General features: G+C 44.7%; 2 protein-coding genes across 2 annotated transcripts; both read left to right on the plus strand.

Annotated features, from left to right (window-relative positions):
• Nucleotides 1-6,383: 6,383 nt before the first annotated feature.
• Nucleotides 6,384-7,608, plus strand: LOC127213106 (transforming protein RhoA-like). Its single transcript, XM_051173353.1, has one exon. It carries the CDS (start codon nt 6,463-6,465, stop codon nt 7,042-7,044), a length of 582 nt encoding a protein of 193 aa, XP_051029310.1. The 5' UTR covers nt 6,384-6,462; the 3' UTR covers nt 7,045-7,608.
• Nucleotides 7,609-8,084: 476 nt separating this feature from the next.
• Nucleotides 8,085-14,263, plus strand: Med21 (mediator complex subunit 21). Its single transcript, XM_051173371.1, has 4 exons — nt 8,085-8,209; nt 12,139-12,253; nt 13,302-13,402; nt 14,068-14,263. The coding sequence occupies exons 1-4, from the start codon at nt 8,168-8,170 to the stop codon at nt 14,260-14,262; spliced, it is 453 nt and encodes a 150-aa protein (XP_051029328.1). The 5' UTR covers nt 8,085-8,167; the 3' UTR covers nt 14,263.
• The last annotated feature ends 11,455 nt before the right edge of the window (nt 14,264-25,718 follow it).

The following is a 25,718-nucleotide window of genomic DNA, read 5'->3' on the forward strand; positions in this document are numbered from 1 at the left end:
CCTGTCCGTCTGTCCGTCTGTCTGCCTGCCTGTCTGCCTGTCCGTCTGTCTGTCTATCCGTCTGCCTGCCTGTCTGTCTGTCTGTCCGTCTGTCTGCCTGCCCGTCTGTCTGCCTGTCTGCCTGCCCGTCTGTCCGTCTGTCTGTCTGCCTGTCCGTCTGTCTGTCTGTCCGTCTGCCTGCCTGTCTGTCTGTCTGCCTGTCTGCCTGCCCGTCTGTCTGTCTGTCTGTCGGCCTGTCTGTCTGTCTGCCTGCCTGCCTGCCCGTCTGTCTGTCTGTCTGTCTGTCCGTCTGCCTGCCCGTGTCTGTCCGTCCGTCTGTCTGCCTGCCTGCCCGTCTGTCTGTCCGTCTGCCTGCCCGTCTGTCTGTCTGTCTGCCGCTCCCTCCTCTCTCTCTCTTTCTTTCTCTCCTTCCTTCTTTCTCCCTGTCTGTCTACTCCCCCCCCCTTCTTCCTATCTGTCTGCCTGCCTGTCCCTTCTTCCTTCCTCCCTCCCTTCCCTCCCTCTCTTCCTCCCTTCCCTTCCCTTCCCTTCCCTTCCCTTCCTTCCTTCCTTTCTTTCTTTTTCTTTTTTTTTTTTACCTTTTGAGGCAGGGTTTCTCTGTGTGTCCCTGACTGCCCTGGAGCCCACACTGTAGACCAGGCTGTTCTCTAACTCAGTAACCGCCCTGCCTCTGCTTCCTTAAAGACCCTGCCATCGCCGCCTGCTCTATTGTGCCTTCCTAATGGTGCAAATTAACTTTCTTTCTTTTTGAGACCAGGTCTCATGTAGCCCGTGGCCTTGAACTTCTGACCTCTTGCTGCTTTCCTCCCAAGAAGATAAGCTTGCAGCTCCACTAATGAATTTTATCTTAGTGACTTAGGATCGATCTTGCTACGTAGCCCAGGTTGATCTGGAACTGACCACACACAGTCCTGCCTCAGCCGCCCCAGAGTGCAATTATAAAACCGAGCAGGATCTCGGCAAGGTGTCCCCCAGCCACAAGCCGGTTGTTCACTATTTTAAGACGCAGTTATGGGCCGGGGCAGTGGTGCACATCTTTAATCCTGGCACTGGGGAGGCAGAGGCAGGCGGATCTCTGTGAGTTTGAGGCCAGCCTGGTCTACAGAGTGAGTTTCAGGACAGCCAGGGCTACACAGAGAAACCCTGATCGGAAAACAACAACAGCAGCAGCAAGATATTTTACAATTTTAGTGTAATAATTCCACTTCTAACTAGATCGATTTAAAAAAATTAGTCTGAAAACTTGGGTGGGTGGAATGGCTTCGTGCTTCAAGGAGCCTGTGGCCAAACCTGATGGGATCCAGGTGGTGAAGGAGAAATCGGGTTGCCCTCTGACTTCTACTGCGCGTGTATGCAGTCACCCCCTGCCCCACAAACACACCAAACAAGTAAATGAGTAAAATGTAAAAATAGGATTTTAAATCAGTATCAAGAAATGTCCAAAGTGTTGTTTGTAGCAAAAGGCAGGAGCTTGACATTAGGCACTGACCAGGTGACCTGTCATAGCATTATCACCCTATGTGGCCCACAGCAGTGCTTCAGGAAGTAACTGACTCATCTGCAGTATTTAGGAAAAGGCAATTAATTTATGAAGAGATGCGCACATGGGGTTTTCTTCCCTTTAAAACAACCATTTATGGTTCAGTCCATAGAAAGACAGGTTTCAGATTTATCATGTGTGATCAATGTTTAAAATAATAGCAAGCAGTTGAATTAATGGTTTTCTCTGCATATGCCTATATTAAACTGTGATATTTAGGATCTGTGTCTGTTGAATAAGAATATGATTTTTTTAAGAGATATGTTTATTTGTTAAAGTTTGCTTATAAAACAGCATTGTCAGCTTAACTTAGCTAAACCCAGAGATTCTCCAAAGACTGCTGCTTCTTTGGGAGGAACAGAGCATGACCATGGGGACAGATGCTGTAGCAGGATGCACACACAGGTCATGGTAGCAGACTAAAGGGTAGAAGACAGCAGAGGAAGGGGAAGTTATTAAAGACAAAATTAGGAGGGTTACGGCAGATGTTTTGAAACAGGAGCCCTTGCCACAACGATTAATAAAAAGAGCGTTGACTGTTTGAAGTGTCGTTCTGAGGTAGACGGGTTTCTGGGCCTATGTCCTTGCATAATGGTGGTTTTGAAAGTTCGTGAGGGCATGTGTTTGTGTGGGAGCCAGAGACAAATCATGTATTCTGTTCCTTGGGAGTCCATGTTGGTTCTTAATTTTCTTTTTTATTTTATTTGTTTGTTTCTTTCTTTCTTTTTTTTCAAGGCAGGGTTTCTCTGCATAGCTCTGGCTGTCCTGGAACTCGTTCCATAGACTAGGCTGGGCTGGAATTCGCTGAGATCCGTCTGCCTCTGTCTCTTGAGTGCAGGAATTAAAGGCGTGAGCCACCAATGCCTGGCCTGGCTCTCAGTTTTTTTAAGATGAAGTCTCTCATGGGCCTGGCTTGGGCTCACCCATTTGGCTAAGCAGACTGGACAGCCTCAAAGACCTCCACAACCTCAGAGAGCTCATGGTTTCAGCTTTAAATGTGTGCAAACATTAATCCCAACACTCAGGAGGCAGAGGGAAGCAGATGCCATGGGCTACAGAGCCCCTGAATTCTATCACAGCCAATACTACACAGAGCAGCTCTGTCTCAAAAAACAAGCAAACGGACATGTCTGTGAACGTTTGAGTCTTGTCTGGAGGAAAGGCTCTTATTATAGCTTGGATTGTAGGAGTCTCCCAACAGTCCACATGCCACAGACATTTCCTCAGAATGTTACTACCAGAAAGTGACAAGAGCTTTAAGAGGTACATTTTAGGAGGGGTCCCCTTAGGTAGCTGTGGTGGCCCTTAGGGGACACCGGAGTCTGGGTCTCTGCTCTCTCTCCTTTTTGTGTTCTGACCACAGAATGAGTTCTACCATTCCAATCTTGCTTCCACTCGGCCCAAACTAATGGGCCAATCAGTAACAGGCAGGACCTCTAAAACCATGAGTGGGTATCTTTTGTTGACCAGTCGATTATCTCAAACCACATTGTAATATCAAAAAGCTAACACACATCCACAGCCTTAACAGGACTCTTCAAATAGCGCACAGAAAAGTTGAGAAAGATAGTGGTTGGGGGGAGGGGCTGAAGTAGATGGGCCTAGCAGAAGTCTCACAGGTATGACTAAACTCTGGCCAAGAATCTTCGGCCATTGCAACATGGGTTGTCTTGAGATGGCTCCTGTACTGAAGACACTCAAATTCTCTTCCATTGGGTTGGAAAACTTAGAACTCTTTATTAACCCCACTTGACAAAGTGATTAAGCCCACTTAATACAGCGATAAACTGCGGCCTACCAGCCAATCACCATCTGTTTTAACTTTTCCTTCAGAAATGTTTAACCAAGCTGGCAAGATGGCTCAGCATGTAAAGTGTCTGTTGCACAAGCCGGACAACCTGAGTTCAGTCCCTAGAACCCAGCTGAAATAAAGAACGACTCCATAGTGCTCTTTAAATTTCACATGCATGCCGTGGCTTCTGCATACGTGCATGTCATACACGCATAAGGCACACATACAATAAATACTTTTAGAATGTTTTCATTTCCCTGCCCACTCTTATTTATTTATTTGTATAATTTAAAATAGCTTTTAAATTTTACCCTCTATGTTTGGGTGTTTTGTGTGCATGCATGTCTGGCCACAGACCCAGAGATCTGTCTGCCTCTGCCTTGTGAGCGCTGGGATTAACGATGTGTGTTACCGTGCCCAACTTTTTATTTCGTTTTGGTTTTTGGAGACAGGGTTTCTCTGTGCAGCCTTGGCTGTCCTATAACTCGCTCTGTAGACCGGGTTGGCCTCAAACTCACAGACATCCACCTGCCTCAGCCCCCGAATGCTGGGATTAAAGGCGTGTGCCATCACCACCCAGCTAACTTTTTGTTTTATTAGACATGCTCTCATTATGCAACTCTGGCTGGCCTGGAACTTGGTATGTAGATCAGTCTGGTCTCAAACTCAGAGGTCCATACTGGGTTTAAAGGCAAGCCCTAGCACACCTGACCATTGATTTCATTTATAAGAGGAAGAGCAATGTGAAAGGTAAAAAGACTGTTGTTGGAAATGAAGAGATGGGTGGGGATAAAATCCCAGAAGTTGAGATACTCAAAAATTATTTCCTCAACAGGATTTCAAAATGCCCTTCAAATTGTTGGGATTTTAAACCCCCAAAGTCACATGCTAATAGAATTTAAGAGGGGAGACCTTTGGAAGATGATTGGGTCCTGAGGACTCTGTAGTTTGGATCTTCAGAGCCCTTTAATGTCCAGTCAATGTATTAATGGGCTATCATGTGATTAAAGTGTGTCCTCTTGGGCTCTCTGGTTCTGCCTTGTAACAGGCCCCCAGCAGATCTTAACACAACTGACTCAGCACACCTGCCAAAATGAAAACAAAGACCTAACCCATCAAATTCCAGAGTTTGGGGAAAGTCTCTAAATGTCTCACTTGCTCTTTGACTTCTGCAGTTACACTTCTGGCTAACTGTTCTTGTAAGTTTAAATATGTCTGGCCGGGCCTTGGTGGCGCACGCCTTTAATCCCAGCACTCGGGGGGGGGGGGGGGGCAGAGGCAGGAGGATCTCTGTGAGTCTGAGTCCAGCCTGGTCTACAGAGTGAGTGCCAGGACTGGTTCCATAGCTGCTGAGAAACCCTGTCTTGAAAAACAACAACCAAAAACCAACCAAAACCCACTGAAGTCTGTCAACCCAGGATATGGTTTTTGGTGCTTGAAAGTTCACCCTGAGGAGGGCTTGGCACTGCAGTGGGATCCTGAACACCCAGTGTAGTCACTGGCAGGCTAATAAAGACTTCCTATTGGCTTAAGTCCATGTCTGAGTAGTCTTCTCTAGTGCATACAGCACAGCAGCCTCACCTTGATAGTGGACTTCCCAGCCTCAGAACACTGAAGTGAGTCAACTGTGCTGTGTAATATAGGTCTGTGTTCTTCAGTTACAGCAACAGACAAAAGGCTAACACCCATCCACCTCCAACACCAGGACGATAGCCAGGAATAGTAGGTCTGGGAACTATGATAAAGAGTCTGTGGGAAATCCAGGAACCAGGCATTTGCAGATTATCCCCAAACTTACAGAAATAACCTTCCTGCTACCACTTTGTAGATAGACTTTTCTTTGGGCCTCACAAATAAAGACACAAAGGCATTATCAATTATTGTAATTATTAATTTTGAAAGTTAGGTTTGTTCCTAACTAGTTTTTTATTTTATTTTATTTTTATTTTACATTGCTGTTTTCGCCATGGATGTCAGGTCCCCCGGAACTGGAGTTACTGGCAGTAACAGGCAGTTGTGAGTCTAATGCCAAATGGGTGCTGGGAAGTGAACCCTGGTCCTCTGGAAGAACACTTAATACTCTTCACTGCTGAGCATCTCTCTAGCCCCTAACTATAAGTTCTTATAACTTAAATTACCTGTCTTCTCTCCCCCCCACACACACACAGGGTTCTCTGTGTAACTTTGGAGCCTGTCCTGGAACTCTCTCTGTAGACCAGGCTGGCCTCATACTCACAGGTCTGCCTGCCTTTGCCTCCTGAGGCTGGGATTAAAATCAAAGGTGTGCACCACCATGCTGGGAAACCCAGGTCTTTTAATCTGCCTTCTTTTACGTGGTGGCTTGGTTACCTTTACTGTTTTTTATTAAACCCATCACATCAATACATGTATCCTCACAGTGCACAGATATCACACAGTATCACTCTTCACGTGTAAAACCATCAAAGCTCTCGATTCGCAATCTAAAAGCTGAGCCTGGTCTTCCTTTAAGACGGAACCTGCCTAACTTGCTTGTTTTCCTGGAGCCTCTCTTCTGGCCCCTGTCTCCCTCTCCTTTCCTCTTAAGCATTTTCCTCACAGCTACACAGAAGGCTGTGTAGTTACCCATGCTGACTAAAAAAGCCTCTTATCTCCAAATGCCCTTCCTCCTCCTGTTCTCCATTGCCTGTCATTCTTCCCTCACCACCGCACTGTTTAACGCTTCGTTTCCCACGCTTCCCATGTCTGTGTCTCAGTTTCCCCAGGCACCCATCCGTCCCTACTCAAGAATTAAAGCATGAATCTAGTCTCCGGGACTCTTGCCCAATGGAACAAGACACCTAACTCTTTTAGCCAGTTTGATTTCCTGGCGAATGATAATCTGTTGTATTTAAGAGTTGGGACCCGGTTCGCTCGCGCTCCCCGCCCACTGTCCGTGGTCCTCCATCGGTTCTCTCCTTAGTCCGCCGCCTTCTGCGGAGCTGCGGTCCTCGTCTCCCAGTTTGCTCGGGGACTCGCGGACAGGCGTCCTCAGCGCGAAGAGTCGAAGAGTCGTCGCCTGGAGTCTTGCATCTGAGACGTTCCTGTTACTTTGTACAACCACTGTCAGAGAAGCTGTGTGTTTTTCAGCTTTTCAGCACCTTTGTAAGCGATGGCTGCTATCAGGAAGAAACTTGTGATTGTTGGTGATGGAGCTTGTGGTAAGACGTGCTTGCTCATAGTCTTCAGCAAGGATCAATTCCCAGAGGTTTATGTGCCCACGGTGTTTGAAAACGATGTGGCAGATATCGAAGTGGATGGAAAGCAGGTAGAGTTGGCTCTGTGGGATACAGCTGGACAGGAAGATTATGATCGCCTGAGGCCCCTCTCCTATATAGACACTGATGTTATACTGATGTGTTTCTCCATTGACAGCCCTGATAGTTTAGAAAACATCCCAGAAAAATGGACTCCAGAAATCAAGCATTTCTGTCCCAATGTGCCCATCATCCTGGTTGGGAACCAGAAGGATCTTCGGAATGATGAGCACACAAGACGGGAATTAGCCAAAATGAAGCAGGAGCCGATAAAACCCGAAGAAGGCAGAGATATGGCAAACAGGATTGGCGCTTTTGGGTACATGGAGTGTTCAGCAAAGACCAAAGATGGAGTGAGAGAGGTCTTTGAAATGGCCACGAGAGCTGCTCTGCAAGCCAGATGTGGGAAGAAAAAATCTGGGTGCCTCATTTTGTGAAGCCTTGGGCAAGCACAGCCCTCATTCGGTTAATTTTGAAGTGCTGTTTATTAATCTTAGTGCATAATTACTGGCCTTTTCATTTGTCTGTAATTTACCTAAGATTACAAATCAGAAGTCATCTTGCTACCAGTATTTAGAAGCCAACCATGATTGAATGATGTCCAACCTGTCTGACCAGCCAGGGTCTTTCTGATACTGCTCTCTCTGCACTCCACCTGACAGCAGGCGCTGAGTCCAAGAATTTCTTAACAGTTGGTAACTTTTGAGAATTAGGCTGTAACTACTTTATAGCTAACACATCCTGCCTCTCATCTGTCAGCTGCAAGGAACTCTGGTGAGTCACTACTTCAGAGCTTTACTCCTTAACAGGTTACATTGCCAGAGCTCTGGGGAAGGCATCCAGGTTTTTGAAAACTTGCTCAGCCAGAAAGGCCCAAGTCCACGCAGCTGTGGCGGAGTTACAGCTCTGTGGTCTCATGTTAGTTACCTTATAGTTACTGTGTAATTAGTGCCACTTAATGTATGTTACCAAAAATAAATACATCTACCCCAGGAAAAAAAAAGTGTTGGGACCCTGAGTATTTGTGAATGGTTTGCCGTGTGGTCCGCCTGGAATGTAAGAGTGAAGGAAAACAAATGTTCCAGACGACGCAAAAAGCAGAACCGACGACCGCACACAAACAACACACTTCCCAGGCCCCGCAGGACTGCGTCAAACAAAGCTGACGGACGGACGGGAGGGCAGGAAGCCACCACCCCTGGATAATCGCAGCGCGGCGTGGACCGGGATCCTCCGCCCGGGCCCCGCCCGCACCGGGCGCCTCCCCAGCCGGGCGAGCCGCAGGCTGGCCCCGCCCTCCAGGAGCGTGCGGCCCTAGCCCCGCCCCTCCCCGGAGCGTGCGACCCTGGCCCCGCCCCCCAGGAGCGTGCGACCCTGACCCTAGCCCCGCCCCTCCCGGAGCGTGCGGCCCTGGCCCTGGCCCCGCCCTCCCCGGAGCGTGCGACCCTGGCCCCGGCCCCGCCCCCTCCGGAAAGGAGCGCTGTGATTGGCCCGGACGCGCCATAAATCGCCCAATGGCGGGCGAGCGGGGCGCTCTGGCGTCTCTGCGTCCGCGGGAACATGGCGGACCGGCTCACGCAGCTGCAGGACGCCGTGAACTCGGTGAGGGCTTCCGTCCGTGCCCCGCCTCCCCCGCGCGCCGGGGCGAGCGACGGCCAGCAGGGGCCGGGCTCAGCCGTGGGGGGCGCAGGAGGGGTCGGGAGGGCGGCTGGGGCGGCCGGGCCTGGGCAGGGGGCGGGGAGGCCGCGGGCGGGGCCCGGGGATCCGGCCCGGGCCCGGGGGTGAGCGCGGCCCGCTGCCGGGGAAGGAAGGCGTGTGCTCAGGTCGCAGGGGTCGGGGCCAGCCCGAGCTCGGTGTGAGCGAGCTGCCGCCTCAGAAAACAACACCGAGGAGCAGCCCAGGGTTGGTGTTTGCAGGTCGGTGCCCGAGCAGCTGGGATGCGCTCGCCGCGGCCTCTGTGGCCACCGCCTTAGCCAGTGCCACCAGTCCTCAGAAGGACATAGATGGCATCCCCAGGAGTCTCCCCTCCGGTCCGCTGTACGGTCTCTCCCAAAAGCGAAGCCCGTCCAGCCAGTGTGCACAAGGGCAACCTTTGTTTGTTTAGAGACAGTCTCACTGTGTTCCGCCCTCCTCCATGGCTGACCTGGGAATCGCTGTGGAGACCAGGTTGTCAGTTAAAACTAGCAAACAAAAAAATAACCGGGGAATCATAAAACCTACAACAGAAGCTCCTGAAAACAGCTGGCTTCGGTAACTTTGTCCCTTCTGCCTGTTTCTCTTGCTAACTGTACAGGGATGGTAAATATTTACACACGAGCTAGACGACACTTCAGAACCAAACTTTTAATCCCTTTAATCCCAGCCCTCTGGAGGCAGCTGCAGGCAAACCTTGAGTTTGAGGCCAGCCCCAAAGTGAGTTCCAGGACAGGCAGAGCTGTGTAGAGAGAGACCCTGACTACAAATAAATAAATAAATGCTTCTGCCTATTTCCATTAAGAGTACAACACTTTCTATTGTTGGTTAAAAATCTCCGTGTCATTGTGGTTGTTGTTTGTTTTAGGGAAGAGGCCAGCAGAGTGTCTTTCTGGGGGGAACTATGTTTTTCTTACAGGAGGGTTATGGTTTGGCTTCTTGGTGATGTATCACTTTGAGAGATTGTGAATCTACTTATGGGAAGACTGCCTACTCTGTGTAAATAAAATACTTTTAAGTTGAGGGGCTATCCCTTAAACGTAGGTGAAGTCACCAAACTACATTCTGCTTTGCAAAGATTTCCCTGGGCTGCCAGCCAACCTCTCCCAAGAAAGTACCCCTTTGAGGTTTTAAAACTCCTAATAATGCAATGTTGGAGCTTGTCTCAGAAAAAGAAAATGCATTTTTGTGGAGGTCCTGTAGTTGGGTGGTTAGGATGCTAAATAGTCTTGACTCATTTTAGGAATACTGATAATTTAGCTAACTTGGATGCCTACTGTGTCTATAGGCAATGTGTTTACAAAGAGCTACTCCCTGGAGGAGCTTAGAAAGATGCCATAAACTCAAGAGACTTTTAGATGATGAAACCCCCTATTCATGGCTAGGGAGTTAGAGTAAATTATTTTCAGCTCTTAAGTGCTAACATAGACTGGAACGTAGAGCAATATTAACACTTGTTCTACCATCTGGAAACTCCAAAGTACCGAAGCTCTGTCATGCTCATCTCTATAATATTTATATACTTTACTTGTCATGGGGTTGGTTTCATTTGCAGGACAGAACACATAGCTACTATCTTAAGACAGTGTTGTGAAATGGAATGCTGGGACTTCAAAAAAAAAAAAAAAAACAAAACAAAATAAGATTAAAATTTGAGTCTTGAAGAATTACTTTTCTGATAACTTACAGTAAAAATTTTCTTTGTTGAGGTTGATCTGAAGTTCTCCTTGCCTCCTGAGTACCAGAATTGCACGTATGTGCTGTTTTGGTGCTGGGGATCCGATTCAAGGCTTAATGTCTGCTAGGCAAGCAATCTACCAACTGAGCTATATTCTAACACTCCCACTATTTCTGTATACTTGGTAACTGCTCTGTTCACAGACAAGAAATCATGTGCTTTGTACATTACTTTTTTGTTGTTAACCTTGGGAACATAGTAGATATTTGTTAGATTTAGTCAGTTTCACAACTACTGCCTTTTAAAAGTGCTTATTTTTGCTTGGAGTATTGATACAGATATCAATATATATTGTATCAATACTTATAAAAAAGAGAGATTATTCTAGTTTGGTTTTTAGTTTGTTGCTATCTTTTTTTTTTTTAAAGACAGGGTTTCTCTGTGAAACAGCCCTGGCTGTCTTGTAACTTGCTCTGTAGACCAGGCTGGCCTCGAACTCAGAGGTATTCCTCCTCTCTCCCTACCCCCCTGCTTCCGGAGTACTGAGATTAAAGGTGTATGCCTACCACTACCTGACTTCTGGGGTTTTTTTGTTTGTTGTTTTACTGAGAAATGTAGCTCAGATTGTTCTCACACACTTATATATGACCGAGATTGTCCTTGAAATTTTCATCCTGTGTGTGTGTGTGTGTGTGTGTGTGTGTGTGTGTGTGTGTGTGTGTGTGTGTGTGTGTGGTTTAAGCATGTGTGGGTGTATGCAGTTCACTTACCTGTGCTTACTTATGTAGAGACCAGAATTGTCTGAGGGTATCTTGTGTTATCTCATTATTTTTGAGCAAGGTCTCTCACTGAACTTTTCAAGAGCTCATGTTTTCAGACAGACAGGATGACCAGGGCCTCTCATGTGGGTGCAGGGATCCAAATCGAGGTGCTCGTGCTTGTGAAACATTTACTTACCCTGTGTTTTGTTTGTTTGGTTTTGGTTTTATATATTAACATGAGGCTGCAGAAATGGCTCAGCGATTGAATATGCCTGCTATTTCAGGGTCCAGGTTTGACTCCCAGCACCCACATAGTGGTTCACAACCATCTAAAACTCCAGTCCCAGAGGATTTGATGACCTCTGTGGGCACTGAATGCTTATGGCACACAGACACACGAAAAACAGCCATACACAAAATAAATGGCATATAAAATGATTTAGGGTTGGCAAAGTAGTTCAGTAAGTAAAGATACTTGCCATTTAAGTCTAACCCCAATTTTGAACCTCAGGACCCACACTGTAGAAGGAAAGAACAGATGATCATTCTTGCAAGTAGAACCACTTTGGTATCTTAGGATTTGTTTATTGAGTTATGATTTGAAGGAATCTTTTTTTTTTTTTTTTTAATGTGTGTTTTTGCTTCGTGTATCCCTGTGTACTACGTGGGTGCCTGGCACCTATAGAGACCAGAAGAGGCTATCAAGTCCATAGGGTTAGAGTTACAATTGTGAGCTGTGGATTCTAGGAGTTGAACTCAGGTTCTCTACAAAAGCAGCCAGTTAGTGTCTGTTTTTCTATTGCAATTTGTGCATCTGCTGGGATGGGTATCAGGTTTTATTTGTGAGCAGCCTTCTCTTGAGCGCTCAGTCTCTAGAAACATTCAGAAAGAAGAAATGAATCATTTCAGCTCTCTTGTGTATCAATTCTTTAGGCTAAATTGATACCAAATTTAATTTCACCTAGACTGATACCAAACTTAAGTTTCTTTGTATGATTAAATCATCTTTTTTCTTTTTTTGGTTTTTCAAGACAGGGTCTCTATATTGCTTTGGAGCCTGTCCTGGAACTCGCTCTATAGACCGGGCTGGCTTCAAACTCACAGAGATCCGCCTATCTCTGCCTCCCGAGTGCTGGGATTAAAGGCGTGCGCCACCAAGGCCAGGCCATGATGAAACCAGGCTATGTAAATAGATTGCTAGTGAGGGTATATGGTTAGCTGTATAAACTCCATCATTGTTAGTAATAATAACTGGCTCGTTTTATATAAAAATATTCCTTTGTATGAGTTTGCTTAGAGATCATTATTATGAAGAAATTGTTGCCACATCTCATAAAATCCTTAAAATTGACAACTCTTTGTAACCTTGACTTTTGTTTGTTTTTTTTTTTTTTTTCAAGCTTGCAGACCAGTTTTGTAATGCCATTGGAGTATTACAACAGTGTGGCCCTCCTGCCTCTTTTAGTAACATTCAAACAGCAATTAATAAAGACCAACCCGCCAATCCTACAGAAGGTGAGGTCTCCTCAGTTTGACTAACATTACAGTTTATAGCTTCTTTGTAAAACAGTGACTGACTGGTTGAGTGCATTACTGTATGTTTCCCCATAAATTAACATTTATTTCTTTGGTGTCCAGTGCCCTTGATGGGGAATGTCCTTCATGTGTTGCTTTTATTGGTTGATGAATAAAGATGTTTCAGCCAATGGCCAGGCAGAAAGCCAAAGTTGCAGAGAGAAGGGGCTGGAGAGATGGCTCAAAGGTTAAGAGCACCGACTGCTCTTCCAGAGGTCCTGAGTTCAGTTCCCAGCAACAACGTGGTGGCTCTCAACCATCTGTCATGAGATCTGGTGCCCTCTTATGGCATGCCTACATGCCAGAACACTGTTTACATAATAAATAAATAAATAAATCTTAAATGCTGCATAGATTAGTAAAAATGGGTTCACTTATATGTAGAGCTAGCCAGTAAAAAGCCTGAGTCATAAGCCAAACAATTATAAATAATATTAAGCCTCTGAGTGGTTATTTGGGAACTGGTGGGTGAGACAGAAAACATCCAACTACATGCCCTTATCTGCAAAGTTATCTCATTGGTTAAGGAATTGAGTTTATCAGCTCAATTCATATGCCTCATAATTCTATGACATTAATGACAGATTGTTACTCCCTTAGAGGAGGACTTCTGAAGACAGAGTCTTCTGTCCATCTAGTCCCATAGCCCTTCAGCCCCAGATAAATACACTGAGGCTTATATTAATCATAAGCTGCATGAGTTGAGCCCAGTTTGCTTGTATGAGCTTAGTAAGAAAAGAATATCATTTATGGATCCCTTTACTCAAGGTACCAAAATGTTGTCCTAGTAAATGAAATGACATGTTATGCCAATTCCCAATTTGAATTAAAGTTAAGTGTATAAATAGTACTGATATACTGAAATTATACTTTCACCATTACAGTTATTATATTGGAAAGTTAGCTGAGTTTTTCCAGCTTATTAATTTCTGCTTATGAAAATATAAGGTTTTGATAATTTAAGTTACTGGGTTTTTTCCTCCCCCAGAGTATGCCCAGCTATTTGCTGCACTGATTGCACGGACAGCAAAAGATATTGATGTTTTGATAGATTCCTTACCCAGTGAAGAGTCTACAGCTGCTTTACAGGTGAAAACTTTTTCTTTTCATAAAATTATTAGTGGTGGAGAACTTTGAATTAAAGGAGGTTGTGACATTCAGATTAGTACTAAATTTTAAATGGGAGGTATTTTGGGTTTTGTTTGATTGTTGGTTGGTTTTTTGGTTTGTTTTGTTTTGTGGTCAAATAAAGGGTCTTACGTAGTAGGCAAACACTTTATTAATTGTGAGCTAGCACAGCTTCTGCAAGATTGTGCTGAATATATTATGTGTGTTCAAGGCAGTATTGATATTGCACAATTTAACCTTAGGCATAAGTCTCCTAATGCCCCTCAGTGTGTTAGAACAGTAAAGTGGAGAATGGCATACAGAATGTGGAACAAACATGTCTACAAGCAGAGTACAAACACCACCAAATATTCTGATTGAAAAGTGAGATCTGGTGCTTTCTTCTGGCCTGCAGGCATACATGCAGGCAGGACACTGTATACATAATAAATAAATACATCTTCTTTACAAAAAAAAGAAGAAAATTAGTCTCCTAATAACTCATAGAGAAAAATTAAATAGTTAGAATACCTGTTACTAAAGATAAAATAATGATTAGAAAACAATTCTGATTTTAAAATAAACACTTGTACTTTAGTTTCTGTGCATTTCATCTCTGAGTATATTAAAATTCATGTCTTACAAAGGCTGCTAGCTTATATAAGCTAGAAGAAGAAAATCATGAAGCTGCTACATGTCTGGAGGATGTTGTTTATCGGGGAGACATGCTGCTGGAAAAGATCCAAAGCGCACTTGCCGACATCGCACAGTCACAGCTGAAGACCAGAAGTGTCACCCACAGCCAGTGCCCTCCAGACTCGCTGCACCAGCAGAGCGGGTGACTACAAAAGTGTGAAGGGCATCTGCGCTGAGACTGTCTCCTTTTTAACTAGTTTTCATTGTCTGTTTTCACTCTTGATATTAAAAAGCTTTAAAACTGCAATTGAGTCATCTTCAAAAGTCATTATGTCATTTTTTTTTTTATCTGACTAGAGTTTTCAAGGTAGATACTGTGCTGATGTTTGCAACATAATTAAACAGATATACAGTAAAGCTCTTTGATGTTTTGTGTATGTTGTTTTCCTGCTTTTGTGCAGTGCAGAATGGAATCTAGGCCTTGTGTATCTTGTGCGTGCTAGGTAAGCCTCTGTCACTAGACCACACCCCCAGTTCTGACCTTCATTGTATTATTGCAGCCTTTCCGAAGATAACATAGCCTTAGAGGACGATAAAGGATGTTTCAGTTTAGGTAGGTGTCCTGCCTCCTTCAAGATGGCACTATACAAGTTAATATCATTGAGCAAAAGTATCTGAAAACATTTTAAAGAAACAATTAGAGCAGATAGGAAGTACACAGTCATCTGAAAAGCTTCCTCTTTCCAGAATGTCACACATTTTAGTGTAATAAGATCAATAAAAACCCAGAGATTGGTTCAAGCTTCAAGCTGAGGATCAGAAAAGCAAAGCAGCTGGCCACTAGCTCTCACCTCTACCTCAGGCTGAAAGGGCCGATCCATGGGCTCTCCCCAAGCCTCAGACTGCTACCTCTCCTCACCGTGGCTGGAGAACAAATCTCCATATGAGGCCCTTTGCTTTTTCCTTTTGCACCTCCTTAGTGCTGGGACTAAAGACATGTGATCCCAAGGGCTGAGATTACCTTTGTGTGAGCTGTTTCTCTTTAGGTAGGACTGGATCAATTTCATGTAGCCCTGGGTGGCCTTGAACAAACAGATCCATCTACCTCTGTCTCCTGAGTCCTGGGATTAAGGGTGTGTGCCGCCACTGCCTGACTGTGGTTACTTAGTACTGTTGCTGGGGTTAAAGGTGTGGATCACCATCGCCTGACTCTAATTTGTGGCTGACTTTGCTGTCTGTACCCACAGGCAAGCTTTAGTAAATCATAAATAATGTATCACCACATTATAGATTATCTCTGTTCACAAGTATTTACTGTCCATAGAATTCCAGTTCCCCTGTGAGAATTTTTCATCCTGTGCCATGCTCAAATAGTTTTAATTTCCCCGTATTCTTAACCCCTGTCTTCATAGTGAGGTACATTTCTTGAATTGTTTATTGTTTCTCATTCTCTTTACCTGGAAGTACTTTGATTTTTTTTCTTTAATTTTATTAGGTTTATTTGTTTTAGATGTTCTACCTGCATTTATTTGTAAATGTGCACAGTGTATGTGTTGAGTGCCCTCAGAGGTCAGAAAAGGATATCAGATCCCCTGGAACTAGAGTTGCAAGTATTTTCACCATAATGTGGGTGTTGGAAATAGAAATCCAGTCCTCTGCAAGAACAACGTGTGATTTTGTTTTTTAACTTATGTATTTTTTTCTAGGTATCAGTGATCTGTCTGCATGTATATATATGCAAATGGAGGCTATCAGGTTCTGCTGTAGGTGGTTGTGAGCTACCATGTGGTTGCTGGGAAATGAATTCAGGTCCTTTGGAAGAGCAGTCAGTGCTCTTGACCTCTGAGCCATCTCTTCAGACCTCACTAATAGTAGACCTTTATTGTTGCATTTCAATTAATATGCTAATACTGTATGAGTAACTCAGTGATGTTTTCTCTACTTGAATTTGCTATTGCTAACATTTGTGTCAGTATTTGCGATTGGAATTACTCATCCAACTCTTGGTTCTCATTGTTGTCCAAAGTCTTAAATTTCTGAAGAAACTTCTAGAAAAATATCCAGAGCAGTCTGACCCATCATTTTCCTTCCCCTCAAGTTCTCCTGGGTTTCACAATTCAGGAGCACCAGCCCTAGCCACAAAAGTCACAATCATCTGTCGGTTAAGCGTAGACATTTTTGAGCCTTTGTTGTTGTGACGGTCATTACGAACTCTTTAAAAACCGTCCTTATTTATGGGAGTCTGGCCCTTGTTTCCCACAGCTGGGCCTCCTCCACCACTGAACTGAATTTAAGGAGCCAATTCCTCGGTGAACATCTTTCATAACAACAGCCGTTAGGATCTTTTAAAATGGTGCTTCATTTTTGTAAATGTTTGCCTGCATATACATATGCATACCATGTGTGCGCCTGGCACCCCCGGAGGCCAGAAGAGGGCGTCAGATCAGAAACTGGAGGTAGAGCTCCGTGGGAGCCGCCATGTAGGTACTGGGAACTGAACCCAGGTCCTGTGCAAGAGCAGCCATCGCTCCCAAACACTGGGCAATCCCACCAGTCCCAGTAATGTTCTTTGTCTTTAAAAGCCTTTGAAGAGAGTACCGTGTGGATCTTTCCAGAGAATGCAGGGGTATCATACTATGTGTGTGTGAGAGACAGACAGAGGGGGGGGGAGAGATCACAGAATCAAAGCCTTGGAATTTGGCTGTGACATGATCACTCTTAAGGGGAAATTGGTCCTCACACTAAGCATGGTGATCTCAGAGCACAGAGGCAGGAGGAGTTGCCATGAGTTCAAGGCCAGCTTGGGCTACACAGTGAGTTCAGGACAGCCAAGGCTGTAGGGACGTTAGCCACCTCAAAAGGAATATACCTCACCTGACCTCCCCACACCCCAACGCAAAAGCAAACAAAACAAAACACAAATGACCCAAACATTCCGCTCTTTCGGGGGGGGGGGGGCAGTAAGAAAGTCAGATTTCTTTACACTGCCAGCACAATGTCATGCTGATCTGATAGACTGCCACTTTGTTCGCATTTAATCAGACCCTTCACCACAAGGCCTCTGTCCCTGATGGTCTTCCCACGGCATCACCTGTACAGGTCATCTGGGGTCGGCTCTCCACGTATCTGTGCAGAGGAAACCTCAGGGACCACCTTAGCTGAGAAGACAATGAATCCGATTCCCCAAGTCCCCCTCATCTGCTTGTAATCATGAGATTGGTTCCTACACTGCTACTGCTGTGCTCTTAGTAACTAGAACAGGACCTGGTATAAACAGCGATCAAAAGCCTGTTTCTGTAGTCAAGCCGTAAAAGGAAGTCAAAGGTTAACCAACGTATACTAACTAGAACATAAATGAAATGCCAGCAGATCCAACCATGAGTCCTATTAAACAAGGATTGGAGAGATGGCTCAGTGGTTAACAGCCCTTGGTGATAAATCATGAGAACCCAAAGTTCTCATTCAAGCCCCCATGTAATAGGCTGAGCACCTGGAAACATAGTAACTCCAGCTCTGAGGGCTGAATGCCCTGCTCTGGCCTGCAAGTCACATGTGTGCATACACTCATAGACACAGGGGTAAAGTTAAACTTGCTTTCAGTTAGGAACTCACTGTGTAGCTCTGGCTGGTCTAGAACAGCGTGTTGACACAGAGATCTGCCTAACTCTGCCTCCCAAGTGCCAGGGTTAAAGGATGTGCTGCCATGCCTGGTTATAACTTTGGGGATGCTCTCTGCTTCCTGACCAGATGCAATGTGCCTCAAATCCTTACCACCGTGATGACGCTGCTGTGACGGTCCGGTCTGTACCCTTGAACTGTGAGCCGAAATAAACCTTTTGGAGGACAATTCTCCCCGGGCTGGCTACACCTGACCCTAATCCATCCTTCATTTAGCAGCTACCTTTTGTTTCTCTTGATACCCTCTGTGTGGATGTTGCCTGAGAGTTTCCCAAGGGAACAAAGCCTATGCAAGCCTTGGTTGGGGGGGGGGGCAACCTGGAAAACTGTAGCGCTTCTTTAATCTAGAATGTGCACTTGACATTGTCCCTTTGGAAGCTTTCGGCAGGATGTTTTGAGAATATGGAAATCAACTTGCTAATGTGTAAACTGGACAAAGATAAAAAGAAGCCCAGTCCTGAGAGAAGACTCCACCCTGCAGCCTGGAGAAGCTAGATTAATTCTTAAGGTGCCTCTGAGTCTTTTTGTCCATGGACCCGAGTGAACCCACACCCAATGGGCAACAGCCCTTCCTTAAAATTTTGGTTTGGTTTGGTTTAAGTTTTGAGACAGCATCTCGGGTGACCCCTTACGGGTCACTGAGCTTGGGAAACAAATACGGCCTTGTGGTTGGGGAGCTAAGACATTAACCTTTTCCTTTTCCCACTGTGATCCCTCGGAGAGCTTCCAGTTCCCTGGAGGCCGTTGTTTGAACACTCTGATAGCTGAAGGGAGGAAGGAACACAGTGCTCCCAATTACAATATCTTCTCTCCTGCCAGAATAGTTAGTGTCCCAGGAAGAGACCCCAACAGTCCTGGCGACATATCAGAACCTTGCAAGAGAAAATGGAGTTAAACACCGATGGGTCAGTGATGGGCAGGGCCACACCCTGATGGGAACTGTGTAGTTATTGCCCTCAGGAGGTGGATTGAGGGGTGTGGGGCCCCCGGTCCTCCTTTGTTCTTCCCGATGTGACCACATTGCACACACACTTTCTCTGCATTTCACGGCTGTTTGTCTCTTTGTTTGGGTGTGGGTAGTCAAGCCTGGCTTGCTGCTGTTGCTGCTAAGACCGGTGCATTGGTATATCTGGGTGACTCTCCACACCATGTGTGATTCCAGCAAGAATGTAGTCACAATCAATACCCTAACTCTCTCAACCAGGTCTTTGCATAAACTTAGAAGCCTGCCCCCTGCAGTTATCTTCCTCAGTAGATAGTGTCAGTGTGAGTGTCCAGGCAGAGACCTCTGTCGAGACATTCACAGACGCCCAAGGACAAGGATTACGGCATGTCTAAGTTGTCGAGCCATAGCTGTCAGAGAGACAGAGAACAAGAGTGTCCTGGATTCTCCCTGTCAGCAGATAGGGATGCGCTGTCCCAAGCCGACCTCGCATTGACCTTCAAGCAAATCCTTAACTCTCTGAACTTGTTTTTTACCTCCGTCTATTACCTAGTCCCATTTAAGAAAATAAAAACACGCATACTCCCTTCTTCCATTTCCTTAATGACTCTCTCTCTCTCCCTCTCTCTCTTTCTCTCTCAATGTCCTTTCCCTTTAAGAAGTTATTGGAGGTTTTAACTACTCCCATCTTGAGCCATAGAGAAAGGCTGACAGTTACCCCTTTGTGTAGAACTTTTATCTGTTTCTGTGACCCTGCAAAGCTCTAGCCTTGCACCAGGCTAGGGCTGGGTAGATTGGGAGAGATGAGATGAGGGAGGTAGTAGCTGGGGGAAGAAATTGATAGAAGTTAGCAGAAATGTAAAAGGGTAAGAATGTAGGGAAAATAAGTATGAAAATGAAGGAAGAATGAAACAATTAGATTAGAGCTAAGAAGTTACAGACGACGAGGTCAAAAGAATTGGGACAGAGAACAGCAAAGAGAGAGCGATAAAGAACACGGGTATGGAACGAGCCGGTGTGAGGAGATTCCTCTCCGCAGCCCTCAGACTTAGATCCCAGGCTCACTGTGGTGCCTCTTGTTGAACCCTGGGTGACAAATTTTGAGGCAAAGAACCTTGAAAGTTTTTGGTAATTCGCCATCCTGTTCTCTCTCATTAGGAAAGAAGCTTCACCCTGAGTGAGCTTCCCAGGGAAGGTTTCGGCCGGGACTGGAAACAAACACATGGTGGCAGAAACAAGCACACTCCAGCCTTAGAAGGTGAAGGCATCAGCAAGAAGCAAGCTGGGTCAAGGGAAAAGAGGGGCCGCGCATAAGTAACATTAAACAAAAATCCAAAGCCCAGCACTGGCCTCAAAAACAAAACAGAAAAAATTATTTAGCAAGTGGACACAAGAAGATGTGCGTATAATACTGTTTTAAAGAAATTTAGGCAATAGTTAAAACTTCCCCACAAATAAAGCACCAAGCCAGAGTTTTGATAGATTTTACTGTTCATTCAAAATTGGTCTTTGGGGCCAGAGAAATGGCTCAGCAATTGAGAGTTCAGTTCCCAGCACCCACATCTGACAGCTAAAAGCCACCTGTACCTCCAGCTCCAAGAGATCAACCCTCTTTTCTGGACTCTTTGGGGACCAACATGACACATGCTCATGGGTACACACACATGCATATATAATTGAATATAAAATAAATCTAGCTGCACATGGTGGCACACACTTCTAATCCTATCACTTGGGAGGCAGAGGCAGGCAGATCTCTGTGACCAGACCATCCTGGTCCACATAGTGAGGTTCAGGCCAGCCAGGGGTACACACTGAAACTCTGACTCAAAATATATAAATAAATAAATCAACAGTACTTTAAAATATTTAGTCTTTGAATTTTAGTTTTGCACAAAATATAGGAAAAACCATAGTTTTGAAAATCCAACTAGAGAATTTAATAAACCATTTTGAATATACATTTAATGTCAGAAATGAATACATGTCAGTTTCGCCTTTAAAAAAAATAACTTCATGTTTTTGCCAATCTGGATGTTCATTTTCTAAAACTAAAATTCAGCGATCATCTTGAAATGTTTTGAAACTAATGGAATCTTGGATCCATTAAATATGATAGTATAACAACACGCTAATAGATTAAAATGAGAATCATACAAATCCATCTTAGTCATGACAAGCATTTTTAGAAATCTGTGTATGAAAAAAAAAACAAGGAAGAAACAGAAAGTATCTTAAATTATATAGTGTAGGGCTGGAGAGATGGCTCAGTGGTTAAGAGCACTGGCTTCTCTTCCAGAGGATCCCAGTTCAATTCCCAGCACCTACATGGTATCTCATAAACCATCTATAACTGTAGTCCCCTGAGACCCATGCCTTATTCTTGTATTTATATATGTATGTATGTATGTATGTATGTATGTATATATATGCACATGCAGAAAAACACCTACATGCATAAATTATATAAATAAATAAACATCACACTGCAAGGTCAGACACATTTCCTGTCAACCTGGGATCCAGGTAATTTAGCAACCAGGTCCATTTGTGTCTATGGTTGTCACCAAGACTCTGAAGCACAAAACAAGTTAAAATTGTCATATTTTTGATAGTGGAGCAGAACTCATGATGGAGGGGGCCTGGTGTGAAGTGAACTTAGGAAGCTGAGGCAGGGGCATTTCAAACGTGAGGCCAACTTGAGTTACAGAGAATTCTGGGCAGCCAGGACTATATAGCAAGATTTTAGTCTCAGAAAACACACAAAACATTAAGTAAATATAAAATGTTTATCTAGAGAAAATAAATAATAGTCTATAGGTAAGTCTGGGGGTATCTGACACATAAATGTAACAGACTAGCAACAATTGGTAGAAAAAAACCTTCATTAGCATTAGCAACAAGAATTCAAGGAATAAAGCTACACAGAGAAACCCTGAATCAAAACAACAACAACAAAAGAAAAAAAAAATCAAGGAATAAGTGTGGAAATGTAAGAGCAGGGTGAATATGAGAAAATGAAACAGTTACAAATCACTAAGAGATCTGACACCTGAACAGGGGTTAGTGCTGTCTTATTGTTCGCCAGTTTTCTTCAACAAGTTTTCGTTTCCAACAGAGGTTTCCGTGTAACTTACAAAGCTATTTCCCAAATGAACATGGGAATCTGAAGGGCCAGTGGCACTCAGGAGCTGCGCGAGGACAGACAGACAGACAGCCAGACAGCAGGGTGATGGAGCTTGTTTTAATCATCAGTGTGCAGCTCAGTGGTGGAGATTGGCGACCACATTCAAGGCGCTGTGTCCAACCCCCAGCACCTCCCCCCACCCAGTTAAACAGGGTTAGATCAAGTCGTCAATGCAAGAGGTCAGGCTCTACACAGTGTTTGAAGCTGGCATGTCTCACGAGATGTTGCACTGCACGCTGAAACACCTGCTTACATACAAGCACATATACATATGTGATATGCATACATGTAGTATTGTGTATAGAATGTATACTTGTGTGTATCTTATACACACACGCACACACCATACATTAAATTCAATGATTATGGGGATCAGGGAAGTTAAAATGTCCAGGGGTTAAACAGTGATGACAGCTACACCAACCTATGATTATACTAAGAAAAACATTGTGTCATTTTAAAGTGTGAATTTTACATTGTGCGAAACAAATGTAAGGGCATTTAAAATTCAGACAGGATATATATGTATGTAGGCCACTTACGTAATTGCTTAGAATGTATAAGGCCTGGGCTTGGGCTCCAGTATTGGAAACCTGGCTGCCTGCCTGCCTGTCTGTCTGCTGTCTGGCTCTATCATCTATCTACCTACCTACCTACCTACCTACCTACCTACCTACCTACCTACCTACCTACCTATCTATCTATCTATCTATCTATCTATCATCTATCTATCTATCTACTTACCTATTTATCTACCCGCCACTCATAAAGAACATCTGTGCCAAATGCATCCTTTGTCAAGGGCAATTACCTGAGATGACCACAAGAGGGCAGTTTGACCTGAGTTTGGGCCCACACAGGCCCTGACTGGAGTGGCGTTTCCTGATGCTGAGAGTTAGCTAGGTTGGTAGCAGAATCAGAAAGCTGATTTTCCTGGAGTCCACTGAAAGTTACTGTGATGATTCTGTCTGAACAAGTGTCATCCTGCAGGCAGAAAATCATGGACAACATTGAAACACTCTTAAAAAAAAAAAAAAAAAACAAAAAACATGTAAACCAAAGTGTGCAGACACATATTCATGGTGAAGAATTTTGGTCCTCGATGGGGGATGTCCTTCTGCATATGATTTTCTCTTATTGGTTGATTAATAAAACACCGTCTGGCCAATAGAGGCAGGAAGATAGGCGGGGCTAGGAGACGAGGAGAATTCTGGGAAAGGCAGGCAGAGGGAGGTCTGGAAGAGAAACTCGACAGGCGTTCACCGGTAAGAAATGGGTTAATAATTAAGGCAGAGCTAGCCGATAAGAAGCCCTAGCCATCGGCCAACGGTTTCGTAATTAATATAGCGTCTGTGTGTTCATTTGGGGCTGAAGCGGGCTGCGGGACCTGGCTGGGAAGAAACGCTAGCAACAAGGCCTGCCTCCAAAAGCTTAGGCAAGAGGAGCAAATGCAGTGTCACTTGGAGCACTCGGCACGAGAAGTTATCTGCGTGGACACACAACGCACACCCAAACCTCACACACACTTAATCTGTCACTTCGAGGGAGAGGACGCCTGTCGTGGAACCGAGACCTCTCTGCCAGAACGGCTCCCTGAAGCTTTCTGGCAACATGTGTTTGGAAACGTTTTCCTTGCCATCAATAAGGAAATCTATGTGGTCACTTGGCTCCATACCCGTCTGCCGCATCCACTTCAGATCTCGTGAAGGTGGCTTTGAACCCTTCCATTTAAGGTATGAAGTCTTTGTTTTTGAAATCCAGCAAATTTAAATTTGCTACTTAAATTTTAGTTTAACAGTGTGTGTGTGTGTGTGCGTGGTGTATATTAATAGGTTTTCTGCCCACACCCCCCCTTCCCATAAGTTTCTCTGCCTACACAGTAAGCCAGATCAAACCAAATTGAAAAAGTATAACAATGGGTTTATTGAGCAAAACAACTCTTGGGTGAGTTCACTGGTCCCAGAGACTGAGGCACCCCCAAACCAAGGCGGAAGATTTTTATAGATTGTAGGCGAGGGGTCTGCCACAGTTAGTTTGTATCCAAGTATGGCCAAAAGCGCATTTTAGGAGGGGATGTGGGTGGTTGGTGGTGTGTGTGGGTGGAGCTGCCGTAGTAGTCAAGAGTGTGGACCTGTGGGTTTCCTTTGTTCAGAGACTCTGAGCAGGCAAGGTTTGGAGAGAGACAGGAATGAGGATTTCTGGACCACGCAGGGGCCAGCTGGAGGCTCCAACCAAACGTGTGTGTGTGTGTGTGTGTGTGTGTGTCTGCATGCATGTGCAAGCGTGCAGATGTGCTCACTGTGTGTGCACACTGGACAGCAGAGATTGAAATCAGGATGTCTTCCTCACGTCTCTATCTCATTTTTTTTTTTCACTGATAGTGGACGCAGGCAGTTCTCTATGAATCCAAAGCCAGCCTAGTCTACATAACAAGCTCCAGGGCAGCAAGGGTTACATAGAGAAACCCTGTCTCAAAGAAAATCCTACTTTTACTCTTATGTGTATGAGTGTTTTGCCTGCATGTATGTGTGCCATGCGCATGCAGTGCCCGTGGTGGCCAGAAGAGGGCGTCAGATCCCCTAGAACTGGAGTCACAGTAATCGTGAGCCAATTTGTGTAGGGTTTGGGAATTGAACCTGGATCTGCGAAAGCAACACATGCTCTTAACTGCTGAGCCGTCTCTCCAGCCCCTAGCCTTAGTATTTTTTTAGAGCGGTGGTTGATAAAATTACCCAGGCCTTAGTGTTAAACACCGAAACCAAACTTGTCATTTTATTCTTTTCTTTTGTAATACACACACACACACACACACACACACATATGCATACATACTTACATATATGTATGTGTGTGTGTGTGTGTGTATGTATGTATTATATGGGGGGCTTGTACCTTAGAAGCTGGAAGAGGGCATTAGATCCCCTGGAGCTGGAGTGATAGATGGTTGTGAGTGGCCATTGTGAGTGTTATAGTGTGAACTTGCTTCCCCTGCAAGGGCATTAGGCGGTCATAACCACTGAGCCATCTTTCCAGCCCTGTCATAGATTCTTTACAGACATATACTCTCAGAAAAGAGAAAAGACTTATTTTGCTTAAGAACCCATTTGATGAAGCAGTAAAACTTCGTGCAATCTGGACTCACGACCACACACCCTTTGAATTCTGTGGACCAGTCATGAAGCATGATCCATAAAACACCTCTGCTGCATGTCAAGAGTGACAGGTCCCTTCATGTACCACTGTGTGTTAGTGACTGACACAGGCTTGTTAGTTTCGGTTAGGCAGCTTCACACAAGCAATGCAACTAACCCTGTCCCTTCGAGGAAAATTAACTGCTGCCAATGATGAAATTTTAGCTTTCAAGTGAGAAATTAGAGTTTTAGAAGATATGTATCCTATGAATGTGACATTTTCCTTATACCTGGGGATGTTTCTGATATGCAGACAGTAATGTTAACAATTACAGTGTATGGGAATATTGTTTACAACTCTGGGCATGGTGGTGCATGCCTGTTGTCCCAGCACTGGGTAGGCTAAAGCAGGATGTGCTATGCAGCCTAGAATAGGCTGAGAATAGAGTGAGACCCTATCTCAAAAGAAGGTCTCAGTGAAGGGTAAGGATGACTGAAGTGTCTCCTGGCCAAGCAAACACCTTTAATCCCAGCACTCAGGAGGCAGAGCTAGGAGAATCGCCAAAAAATCTGAGGCTAGCCTGGTCTACATAGCAAGCTTCTGCCCAGCCACGGCTATATAACAATTCATATATATATATATATATATATATATATATATATATATATCCAAAAAATTATATATTTCTCCCTAAAATGGTTATTCAGGTTTTCTTCACATGC

Source organism: Phodopus roborovskii, unplaced genomic scaffold, assembly GCF_943737965.1.
Source record: "Phodopus roborovskii unplaced genomic scaffold, PHOROB, whole genome shotgun sequence".
NCBI lineage: Eukaryota > Metazoa > Chordata > Mammalia > Rodentia > Cricetidae > Phodopus > Phodopus roborovskii.

What these genes read in the sequence shown, in the direction of transcription:
- Med21 (XM_051173371.1), top strand. Translation starts at nt 8,168, where the DNA reads ATGGCGGACCGGCTCACGCAGCTGCAGGACGCCGTGAACTCG. An exon ending in TGCAGGACGCCGTGAACTCG is followed by an intron (nt 8,210 to 12,138) that starts GTGAGGGCTTCC and finishes TTTTTTTTCAAG; the next exon opens with CTTGCAGACCAGTTTTGTAA. An exon ending in AGTCTACAGCTGCTTTACAG is followed by an intron (nt 13,403 to 14,067) that starts GTGAAAACTTTT and finishes TGTCTTACAAAG; the next exon opens with GCTGCTAGCTTATATAAGCT.
- LOC127213106 (XM_051173353.1), top strand. Translation starts at nt 6,463, where the DNA reads ATGGCTGCTATCAGGAAGAAACTTGTGATTGTTGGTGATGGAGCTTGT.